Source organism: Anarrhichthys ocellatus, unplaced genomic scaffold (assembly GCF_004355925.1).
Source record: "Anarrhichthys ocellatus isolate YVR2014 unplaced genomic scaffold, GSC_Weel_1.0 scaffold5, whole genome shotgun sequence".
In the NCBI taxonomy this organism is placed as follows: Eukaryota; Metazoa; Chordata; class Actinopteri; order Perciformes; family Anarhichadidae; genus Anarrhichthys; species Anarrhichthys ocellatus.
In genome coordinates, this window is record NW_022280035.1 from 4,264,052 (window position 1) to 4,276,577 (window position 12,526).

General features: G+C 41.8%; 1 protein-coding gene and 1 long non-coding RNA gene across 7 annotated transcripts in view; one reads left to right on the forward strand and one right to left on the reverse strand.

The window, feature by feature from the left end:
* Positions 1–1,448, reverse strand: part of LOC116382381 (uncharacterized) — a 4,870-nt gene extending 3,422 nt beyond the window's left edge. Inside the window, exon 1 of the long non-coding RNA XR_004212719.1 lies at positions 1,338–1,448. This is a non-coding gene — a long non-coding RNA (uncharacterized LOC116382381). The remainder of the gene's footprint in view (positions 1–1,337) is intronic.
* The window catches only part of ppp1r12b (protein phosphatase 1, regulatory subunit 12B), a 24,428-nt gene that overhangs the window by 4,656 nt on the left and 7,246 nt on the right, over positions 1–12,526 (forward strand). The window contains exons 6-11 of one of the 6 annotated variants that reach the window (XM_031845389.1): positions 6,046–6,062; positions 6,182–6,311; positions 8,222–8,326; positions 8,505–8,555; positions 8,722–8,772; positions 9,540–9,610. In XM_031845389.1, coding sequence (XP_031701249.1) covers positions 6,046–6,062; positions 6,182–6,311; positions 8,222–8,326; positions 8,505–8,555; positions 8,722–8,772; positions 9,540–9,581 — 396 coding nt within the window. In that variant the 3' untranslated portion in view covers positions 9,582–9,610. The other 5 variants (XM_031845391.1, XM_031845390.1, XM_031845392.1 and 2 more) reach the window with 5 other exon arrangements.

Sequence of the window (12,526 nt, forward strand, 5' to 3'; positions counted from 1 at the left end):
ATGGTGGGAAATATGCTTCTATTGCCTTCTTGCTGAGAATTAGATGAGAAGATTGATACCACTCTCTCTTGTCTGTACGGTAAATATGAAGTTAAAGCCAGCTGCCGGTTAGCTTAGCTTAGCATAAAGACTGGCAACAGCTAGCCTGGTTCTTTCCAAAGGTGACAAAATCTGTGTACCGGCACCGACGCTCACTAATTAACATGTCATATCTTGTCTGTTCAATTTGTGCAAAAACCGAAATGTAGAAAAAAATGTTATCTTTGCAACTGACTGGCGGTTTCCCTGTTTCCAGTTTGTACGCTGTGCTAAGTGTTTACAGCTTCAAACAGTAGATATTGTACAGACATGAGAGGTATTGATTTCCTTATCCAACTCTTGGCAGCAAAGCAAAAAATCCTTTCCCCAAAAACTGTTCCGTGATTAAGATGGTGACTTTGTAGAAAGGCCTCATAAAAGGCCACAGGATGAACATTTAACCAATGGCTCGTTAATATTACAGGACTTAAATGAGAAATAAATCCAACACCTTTGGTGAGAGGAAACTGTGTAGCACTCCTACTAACAGCATCTCTCCTCTCCATCACACTGTGGGGCCAACACAGTTACTTGACACTTCACAGTTGATGATGGCTCCTCAGATAATACTGTGTTGACCTTCCAGGACACAAACTGCTGCACCCCCCCTCTCCAACTCTGGCTTTGTGCTCCACCTCCCCCTTATCCTCGTCCACATCAGTGGACAATTTTAGCCCTCAGTGCCGAGTCCAGCCATAGCAGAGCCTCTGGCAGATTGCCAGCGCTGAAGAGAGCAGGGAGAAGCGTGAGGGGGTGGATGGGTGAGGGGGGTGGAGGGACTGGGAGGGCGACCAAGCAGCGAGAGGAAAAGGAGAGAGGGAGTGCGTGCATAACTTTGGGAAACATAGGAAGAGGCAGCAAAGGGAGCAAACTTTTCTCTCCTGGTTGCTTCATTTTGGACTTTTTTTTTTTTTCTCTCTTTCTTTCCACATTTCATCAAAGACGCCAGTGTTGAACAATTAGTTTGCTTAGATTAAGAGTTATTTCTCAGCTTTTGTCATCAGAGGACAGTTTGTTGTTCTTTACATTTTTATCTGATTATCGCTTCATTGACCACACATTTGGAATCCCTTACAAACTTAGCTGCAGATCTCTCCAGCTCATGGGAGTGTGAAGCTGGACTGACACACACACACACACACACACACACACACACACACACACACACACACACACACACACACACTTGAGGATTCCCCGGCAGCGCAGTCATGGACATCTGCGTCACCGTTGCTTGAGGGAATCTGTGCAGCTGTTACCTGTTGTTGGCCTCGGTGAATGTTACAGTAGACGTTGACCTGCCGGTCCACAGAAGAGAGGGGAAATGTCATCCTACTACCCGCGCACCAAGGACCTGACTCGCACCAGGAAGTCAGTGACAGAGTCACCGCCGTCCTCTCCGTCCCCTACAGACAAAAACTACAGAGTAAGACCAGAAACTTTTCTTAAAGAGAAATGCACATTTTGGATTTCAAACTTGATTTCACCAATGCAGCAGGATAGATGCTTCTAATTACGTATATCTATATCTCTAAGTGCAATTTATCTTCATGAAGCTGTTAAAAGTATTGATATTTGTGACTTTGTATGTTTAAGCTTCTTCAATTTCTGATTAATATAGCAGCTTATTTCCTCTGGTTGTGAATGATCCATAAACCAGATATTATTTTCCATGGCTTCAGACTAAATCTTTTAAGATGTCTAAAGCCATGACAGCTCCGTCTTAAGTAGAGTTGATATAATCGACTGATTGATCAGTGAGTCGGTCTACAAAAATGGTTCAGCTATTTTCAATAATGGAATTTCTCATTTTCCCAGCAGAAATACATTCTGTAATTTCAGCCTCTCAAATATGAGGAAAAGTTTCTCTCTTTCACAGTTTTTCAGATGCAACAAAAAAATGAAAGCAATCAAATTGGAATTGTTTTGACATTTTTTTGGCAAAGCGATAACTGGCAAATTAACTGATTTAAATAATTGTTGCAGCCCTTGTTAAATATTCACCTGGACATGTGGAGTTGTGAGCGTGTTCAGTCAAACAAGCAAATATTTTTATTAACAGGATAAGAGTTATTCCCTAATTTTCTACATGATTATGTGCATCTGCATGAACGATCTACCACTCCTGATTCACCAAATGAGTTCATTACACTGTTGAAATAACTTGTGAACCACTCGTCAGCTCAGCCTAATTGATTACCACATTTTCTGGGAAAAGACTTTTGGACTGAAATGTTTCTTCTGTAACTTCCCGTTTTGTTTTTCTGTATAAGTGGCTTATGGGCGTTGTTTGACTGTCATTGCAGCAGACTGAGCTCTGTGACAGCCCCATTTAAAGGGGCAGAAATAAATGCAGACATGCAGACAGAGAGACCTCCACATTTGCTCATCTAATGTTGTGCAACACTACAGACACTCATTACAGCACAGTTGCTAGCGCTATTCTGCTTTCTTTATTTTCGAAACATATCCATGGTGAAACTCAGGCATTTATTTTCCATGACGTCGGCCCAATCTGAAATGGTTTTGACTTTTCATGGGAGAGAAAATGCAATTCAGAGGGCTGATGCAGTATTTTTAGCACTTGTCACAATGTTTTGATGAGAACCCGGTCCTCTTCTGTAAACTACAGTGTGCGATACAGCTGTGAGAAAAAGGAAGTAGTATAAACAGTGACACATTTTATTGGGTGACACACACATTTGGCAGATCTTAAGTGATGGAAAGTACTGTGCAAAAACATACCACATCTGTACTTTATTTGTTTCCATTTAATGCTACTTGAGACTTTCACTCCACTACATTTCAGGGTGAAATGTTTTCTACATTTACTATAGTCACACACATTTTATATGTTTATGAAATGTAACACATGCAGATTAAACGGTTGGTTCCTCACCTTTTGCTTGAGACTTTCTAAGAAAAACACAGTTCAGGTGTCCATGAGTTCCACAAAACATATTGTTGTGGTTGATGGAAGCAGACTAAGAGCCAGGCTAATAACGCAAAAGAAAAATAAATAAGGCGGATTACAGATAAACAAAACTCTATGTGAAGATGAACTGGTATATGTAGTGAATGGCTGACTGGGGAAGTGAGAACAGGTGTTCAGGAGGTCTGGTGAGTGCAGGGCTAACGAGGGACAGGTGAAACTAATCAGGGTAGGGCAGACATCCAAAACTGGCGGGAAAAAACATGCAAAGGCAGGAAGTGATGTTATCTGGAATGAAAGGAGAGGTGACGACAAAATAAAAACAGTAAACTATAAATATATCACAAGAAACAAAGAAAACATAGGGGCAGGGCAGATTATGACGGAATTATTTCCGACCCTCAAACTTCCCTAAAAAAAAAAGCCAACATTAGAGAACAAACTAGACTAGACTAACTGTAGCTAAAACAAGCTCCACCATGGCCAACTACGACAGTAAAATACTCCATACGCATTGATGCATTAACAAGCTAACAATGTTCCATATAAGTCAATAACAGATATTTCTCTCTTTTATTTTGGATTCTAAATACTGTACAGGATGTTTACTTGTAATTAAGTATTTTTGCATTGTGGTATTAGTACTTTTACTGAAGTAAAGCATCCGAGTACGTCTTCTTCCATCACTGGAGGGGATTCATTTTGAGTCAGTGCTCTTGAAAAAGAAAAACAGGAAGTTGCTCACAGACGAGCTCAGATGCTCTGTAAGGAGTTAATAGCAGGAGTGGCTGAAATGAGCAAAGGTGAGTGAATGTGGAAGAAAGCTCTTTTATGGTTGTGTGTGCAGCCTCAGTTCCAGCGGAGGGGGTGAAGAGAGAACGTTTGTGTGTGTAGCTCAGATTTTCCTAATGCAAAATCCAGTCAGCCCTGTAGGAGTGATGCTGTGACAGAGCGAGGGGAGGAGATGAGAGGGAGAGTGAAGACTCTCCTAATGATGATTTCATTGGCTCTTGCAGACTGCTGTTAACATTATCGCTTTTTATAATGTAGCAGTGAGCTCGTGCAGGAAGCCTGCCTCCGACACCCCCCTGGTGTGTATGATGTTGGTCCTGGCAAACCATAAAACTGGAGGCAGATGTGTTTACAGAGTGCCCGTGGTTCAAGCATGCATGTTTCCATCAGTCTGACACCCTGTTGTTTTTCAGTTGATTGTCTCTGTTGCATCTGCTCTGCCTCACGAACTTTGCTGCAGAGCTACATGTGCCACTTCTGATTCCCTCTGCCTCTCCTAACAAGGGAAGCACACTGCAGCTGCTATCAGAAGAAGAATTTCAGCTATGACTCATTTTCTGTCTTTTTGGTTAAATTTGAACAAAAAGCACCATGATGCAGACATACATGTAAAAGCGTGCGTTAGGGTAAGGATTCCCTCTTTTACTAAGAATCACGTCCTATATAACCCCACTGGCTTGCTTTGGATGTCACTGGAATTATAAATAATTTCCCTAATTTGCTAATTCTGTAGTGTGAAATAGGTTTGTGTACAGCCAGGAACTCATAATCTTGAAAGAGTTTTGTGAAGCAGACATCACGGTGATTTATTCATAAAATCGGGGGGGGGGGCAATCAGTTGATTAACCATGAGCACCAAATATGATCGAGGAATAACCTCAGCGTTGCACCGAGAGATTGGAGTGAGTGGGAGCTCTTCATGGCTCCATCCTTGGCCCTTTTTTCATTTCAGGTCACGGAGGTCTGTTTTTTCCTGGGTAGCTTTCTGCTTAAGCACATGACCACATAAGGACAGGCAGCGCTGGCTCAGTTATGTAAACACTTGCTGCGGAACAGCTCCTTTGACGCTGCATGAAATACCCCCCCCTAAGTCTGCAAATGCGAGCACAGGAATATTTGTTCGCTCTGTCCCTCTTTGACACAAATTGTCCTCCGATAAAGCCTAATACTTTAATGCGGTCTACATCTGCTTCTTGTCTCAAGCAGCTTGGATCACCAGCACCACACAAGACGTTTATTGCCGTTTATTTCTAAACAGAGGTGTTTAAAGCTCTCTTTTCCTGGTGAGACAGCGACTCCAAATCTATAAGTTTAGGAGTAAAGTTTACAAGACTGCATTCAAAACACATCATCGATAAGTCTGGCATCATATTGTGACCTCTTCTCTTTCCCTCAATGACTCTTTTCCAGTCTCCGACTGATCGTAAACACCTCCAGTCATCATCCTCTCATGTGCCACATTTATCAGCTGATGGCAGTGAGTTATCTATTTGTTCAGTTTGGTTCAGAGCAGAAACAGGTCTGGGTGAAAGTCTGGATAGACACAGATTTTGATAGTGGAGACCCTTTGCACACAGTGTATGAATTGTATGACATGTATATTAGCACAGGGAGGCAGCAGACATAAACTGATCCTACCAGCTAATAAATTATAGGCATATCTTTGAGGTAATAGGATTTCTGAAAATAGACCAGAGTGAAATCCAGTTTGAGAAAAACACACATGCAACTGCTCTTAGTGAAGTACACTACCCAGACTCCTTGGCAGCCGTGTACACTGGGCTGGTCATAGCAAACCACTGCCAGGACCGCATGCTATCAGTCTGTTGTCTGAGGTCAGACGTCGACCCGTCACACAGGAGATACTTCACGTCTGATGTCATGATGTCATCTTTGTGCTGCAGGCATTTGCATGGCAGCCCCCAGTTCTGAAAGATTAACCCGGGCTCACCGGGGAGGGTTGACCCACGTGAACCCTGTGAGTGCAGTGTTTGGCTGAATTATTTATCACTTCTTGCATGCATTTCCCCCCCCCTGGGACACGATGCGATAATTCACTTGGAAGTTTTGTTTTTCCTCCGTTGTCTCAAAATGGAAAATATTTCACCGCCAAGCCTCTGGTTGATCTTATCAAACAAACAAATGTGGATCTAATCACAACTGAACATTGTTTTTACACTGTGTTGTTCCCATGCTGAAGTATTGAGTGATCAAACTAACATAGTTTGTTGTTTGTTTTGCAGCATGACAGATTGTCAAGGTGAGGATTCATCTTTTTTCTTTTAATCTCCTGCAATACAGAACTGCATTTCCTGAGAACAATCAAACAATAAGTGCCCTAAATAAAGTGGCAGCGTGTACTGAATGTGTTACTTTTAGATACGACTCCAGTGGGGAGAGTGCGACAGACAAACCATTGGGCCGCGCCAGCTCTTACACTCGGAGGGAGACGAGGCTGGCTGCTCTGAGCAGACAGGACCAAGACTCCACTACCAAAGACTATAAGAAGGTAGTAAGTTACTTTTACCTCAGTCTGAACAAGCACAATCCCTCCAGAATGATTCATATGGTGCAGAAAGCCGTTGGATCAACAGAGAGATTTATCTATTTTAATAACATTCCAATGAGGCCAAGCAGATGGAGATTCAAGAGGACTTTAAGATAATAAAAAAAATATTTTATCTATTAAATATTTGAATAGAAATTCACTTAAGCTATTTTTTAAAATATTCACAGATTTTATACTTTGACATATGAAAAGTGTTAATATTCTAAATTAATTGTATTGATAGGCAATTTCGATATTTCCAGTCATAAATGATGCCGACTAGTAATATGTTATTATCGGCTGTTACATCCCTTTTTTAAGTCTAGAGGAAAAGCGGAGACTGTAACACGACAACCAAAGAATTCAAAAGAGTCTCATACTTGCAACGTTAAGGTTCTCCATATGTGGGGAAGGACGGGACAAAGTCGTCGTGCCAAATATATAGAAATAAATCTAACATAACTAGGCCTGGCTAACTCCTACCTCAGAGGACAAAACACAAACAAAAAGGCTTAACTTGCTTATCTAAAAATAGCTTCACCATAACAAATACAGGGGCAGCATTGTCCGATAAACCCACGGACCCTAGACTAAAGTGAACTACGTGTATGTAAAATGTAAAGGGGATGCAATCAACGTCCATCCTCAACCTCCCACCGCAAACATTCCATACAAGTTTTCAAAAAACAGAGAACAAAAAAAAAAGAACATGATCTCCTCAGGGGCTTTCTCCTTTTATGGTTGTTTTATTGGCCAGCTCGAAGTCTGTGGAAACCAATCAGCAGCATTACTGGCCTGCACAGGTGGAAACCAATCATCCTGTTAGCACCTGGAGAGAAAACAGGGGAGGGAGAGAGAAAGAAAGGCAGGAGGGAAGAAAAACACATACTCAGGCACTTTGTCACTGCCTGGCACATAAGAAGGCTATATCGGATTCAGACATTGGTCTGTTTGTATAAATGGATGGTTATACAAATAACTGACAGCAGGTTTTGGATAATATTCAAGATAGATTTAGATATCAAATTGATTTCTTCATTACTTTATTTATTTGGCGTGGGAAGTTTTTAATATTAAATAAATAAATAGCTATGTAATTAAGAAATACTTTTAGTAAGCCGTAAATCAAACACATTCAGCTTAACAAAGCTGTGGCTAGCTGGCTAACGGCCGAAGCTAGGAGGTTATTTCAGGGTTTGGATTCTGAAGAAGTTCCTCAGAGAAAAGACACACAACTCTGTGAGGAACATAAAAACAGTGTTTCTCTTTGTACGCTATAGCCAACATGAGCTCGCTAACAATGGGTCTTCATTTTGATGCAGCCTAGTTAGCTGGCTAGCTATACTGTGGAGTGGCTATCACTGTTTGGGTTTTAAGTAATATATATACATCTCTCCTTGGGCTGGCCGTGGTAGAAATCAAAACAGTGTTTTACGACTGACTTGGGCAAAAAAATAAAATGAAAGAAAACCTTCTTAGCTTTTTCTCTAAGCTCCAGTCATAAATGATGACTAATTATAGGCCTATGAATGATTTCAAATAAATTATTATTATTATGGAAACAAGAATGATGAAACCATACAACATGCTCACAATTTTTTGAGCATCGTATGTATATGTATATACATATGTATAATTTTTTTTACGTGGGCCTACATATACTATGGTTTTATTCTGAACACTTTCTGGCTTCATACATTTCTATTCTAACTTTTTGTTTTCTAACCTTCTGTTGTGTTAGACTGGTCAGTGTGTTATTTAATAAATAAAAAATAAGTCAACTTAGTATATAACAGTAATAATTTGACAATTAAAAGACCAGAATCTCTAGAATAAAGCTGTTCCTTAATCTTCACCATGTTCACTTTCAGATGTATGCAGAAGCTTTGCATGAGAATGAGAAGCTCAAGTCCAGGTTGCACGACAGCAAACACGAACTGGTCAAGATCCGCTCCCAGCTGGACAAAGTCACTCAGGTACAGAAAACCCAAAGAAGAAAACTGTCAATTCAGTTCTGTTCTCACTGCCTCACCATCAACCTTTTCCCCTGGGTGTGCAGAAGGAAGGTCGTGGCTGATTACTTAATGAAATCTTGTTTCAAAATACATATTATTCTCCCAATACTTACAATAACAGAACCATTCTAACTTCTAGAGGCACGACAGAATATCAGAGAGATCAACAGTACTTGAATCTGAGAAAAGGGTAAGTGTCTTGGCAACATTTGGGAATTTTGGTATTTTATTTGATGATCAAGATGGTTGAATGTCCATCTCCTTTCTTGCTCTTTTCCCCTCTATTTTTCCTGTTTCACTCTTTTTCCCCCCCCAAGGAGGTATATTCATTTCAGTTGTTTCTTTTTCATTTACAGGAAAAACAAGCTCTTGAGAAAAGAGTGTCAAACATGGAGGATGAGTTGAAGGTCAGTGCATTCAAAAATAAATCATGCATACTCACCCTGGGTTTAAATAGCATATTTTCTCTCTTATACAAGTCGTGCGTCATTTATCTCAGATGGGTTTTTTTCCCTAACACTGCAATAACACTAACAGTACTTGAAGGTACACACCTCCAGCTAAATCAAACATGCCTAAAATGTTTTTATGGAGCAAAACACACATATATAGCCAACACATTCTCACCCCAGGGTCGTTGTTTGCCAGGTGGGTTTGAAGTCAAGGAGAGGGAAGATTAATGCTTCGGGCTCATTACCCACAGTGTTCTGCTGGGCCACTTCCTGCCAGGCTGAGGAGGAGCCTGTGCTGCGTCTCTCCTGCTCCACTTATCCCACTGTTGGGGTGAACATTGTGACCTAGTTCTAGCTGAATACCAAACCCCATCCAAGAGCAAAAGACCTGCTTTTGTGAGACATTCCTGCACTGCGCTGTATGTATTCTGCTTCACAAAGCAAGACAGGGTAGAGCAGCAGAGAGATTTCAGACTTGAATAGACGTGGCCTGCGCTGTGTGTGTGTGCGCGTGTAGTATGTGCGAGCTACCACAAATGACACAATAAGAATTTGATTGTAATGGCAGTGCTATCTTTCTCAACAGATAAAAATCACGGCTCAGGTCTGAGAACGTATATAATACGCAGGCAGAGACAGGGATGTTATAAATAGGACGCATACAGCAGTGTGGTACGTCAGCAGCAAATGTTTGACCCCCTCGTTGTCGTGGTTCCCTTCAGCAGGACGCCCCGCTGCGGTTCCGCTGTGGGTACCAGCCCTGAGAGCAGGGTGTCTCAGGGGAGGGGGGATGGTGAGTGGTCGCTATGACGCGGAAGAAGTGATTGACACCTGCCTGTCACCTCACTCGATTCTGCTTCGTCAGAAACTCGGGCATGTTTACACGTGTGGACGCACGTCTACGTCACGCAATGTACACAGGCACACGACTGTTTTACTTTTTCTTTAGATGCAAAGCACACCAGGGGAGCTAGTTTGTCACTCACTCACAAAGTCACTTGTTCACGTTTAGATTGGCCAACCCGTGCCAAATACCGGAAAGGAGAGATACTAGCAGCAACACTTAAGACCTCAAGATGCAGAAATGACAGCATTGTCTTCCAGTAACAGCTGCTGCAATTTAAACACAGTACAACTGCTGCTGCTGTTTAGGTATTAAAATGACTGCGGTTGTGACACTCTGCAGATGACAGAAGCCTCAACATTGCAAACGCTATTACAATCCTTCCCTATGGTGCAAGTAGGCATGGCTTCATCTCCAGTAGAGAGGTGCAGGTTGGATTAGGACTACCTCTTCAGCTCTGATCCTGCTGGTCTGTAGTACACTGGGCCTGGTTTCAGGTGCTTCTCATCAATAGCACTGTGTGTCCTTGTTTTCCCTTTTGAAATAGTCCCTCCACTAGTGATTACCTTCCAGGGTCTCACATTTCATACAGAAAGCTGAATTATTCCTCTGAAATTTGATTGATATTAACTGTGCTGAATTATCTGCAGGACTGGAGAGTTTGGTCAAATCTAATTTAATATCAAAGAGCTCAATTTTAAGAGAGTAATAAATTCAATCAAACATTGTGCATTCTCGCTTCACTCTGTCCTTCTCTTCTTTCTCGCCAAGGGCACCTCTCCAGAAAACTGCACCTTCTTGTTCTGATTCCAAGAGAACATTATATGCATGAACTGTTGCGTTCCAAACACAGGCTAGCTTCAAATTTCTTTCATAAGTGTGTTTTAGTGTTGTAAGAAGCAGCTGGATGTCCTCTTTAAACCTCAACTTTGGCCTTATTCACGTCTACGTTATGTTTGGGTAGGCTGAAACCCTACAATTGCCCTGTGTGTGTGTGTGTGTGTGTGTGTGTGTGTGTGTGTGTGTGTGTGTGTGTTACGTGGTTTGCCCTCAGGAATCGCGTCAAGCCACAGATGTTTCTGTTGAACCACATTGAGGTTCACCTCAAAAAGTCAGGCCAAGAAGAGAAGAAGGGGAAATGAATCATTTCTTTTGCTTTGACTTAAAACTGGCAAGGCTCATGTGCTATGTTTGAAATAGTAGAATTTAAATTATCTTAATTTCTTTTATGAGTTTTTTAGTCCCCATCCTCTGCAAAGCTACGCATATAACAACTCCCCATTCTCCACATACAGCCCAGGTTTGATGAGCATAATCCAAAGAGAACTGGCTTCCTTTGCTTGTTGCAGCTTTTGCTATTTCTTCTCAAAATCCCCCCTGTTGTGTAAATATTCGTTTATATAAGTTTTGCTGATGAGTCCATCAGATCTGTTGTTCTTTCCCTCTCTATCTGTGTGGGTGAGTGAATATGTACACTGTCTCTGTATGAGTCTTCCTCTTTGCACACGGCCTGCCTCCCTGCATGCTTTCTCTGTCTGCCCCTCTCTGTATCTCTCTCCTCCTCTGTGCAGGCTTTCCCCGCTCTGGCTCAGGTCCAGACCTTGCGGAGGGTGAACGAGTGTCTCCTGGCTGAGAACAGAGCCATGCTGCGAGTCCTCGCCCGCCTCTCTGAGACGGCCTCCATGCCGGAGACAGAGGACCTCTGATCCTCTGACATCATCTGTATTCCCCCCCCCCCTCTTCCGCTTCACTTCTCAAACACATAACTTCTACACTCCCCTCTCCTTCTGGTGCCTCGTCCTCTGCTGTGTTCCTCTCAGGCAGGTCTTGCAAGCTCCAAATGCCCCCCTCTGCACTCTTTTAACCCAATCTGCTTTATGGCCATCAGAGGCCAACCCTGCTGACCCCTCCCCTCCCAAAAAAACCCATTTCACATAAGTCTCCTTTGAAGTGTCGTTTTTAGTTACATCCAAGTTGCATGGGGCTTCACTGAGTTGTTTTTTTTCTTTGGTTATTATCTAAATAAAACGTCTACAGCAACAGTCTGAACGAAACAGAATAAACACATTTATAGTGGCTATTGATCTCACAACTGTCAAAAATATGCGGATGCTGTGTAATGTGCTGTGTAATCAATGCAAAGTTGTTTGCCAAGGAAATAGCCATTCTAATCTTCCAAAGGAAACGAAACGTGGGAGCTCATTAGCATTCAAAATGAGTCCTGAGCTACTGGCTGAGACACTGGGTGCATTTTTCGGTTTGCGTTTCCCAAAACTATTAGAACAGGGCATTACCGTGAAGATGGTAAATTTATGTACAGGAATTTCGGTTCCCATTCGGTATGACAAAAACAGCTAAATTAGAATAGAAAAGGGGCTCTAAATATGTGATTTGCAACAGGGCATGAACATGTTGCCATGGGGCTTCGTTCATTCACCAGTTTTTGGTAATATGTCACAGCTAGAGAGCAGAGGGTTATTGTTTGTCTCTAGTGGAGGGGAAATACTTTGGCAAAGAGGGTGGATATTTTTAGTCATGCTCCTCATGAGAGACATGACCTAGATTTAGGATATTGACCCTCTCTCAGTTTCTCTCTCTTTGACTTTGGTCTCTTTCACTTTTCACATGCGGAGCATATCGTCAAAGTCACTCATCACTTGCATGACTAAGTACCATGAAGCATGTCCTCATTGTTTGGCCTCAAACTTTACTGAAAGAGAACTTTTAGTCCACTTGTTGGTTTATAGTGATTGAAGATATTGTGTCACTGTACCATCTGACAAACGTCACAGTATCCAAAAACCATTGAATATATATCTATATATATATCTATATATATATATATATCTATATCTATATCTATAT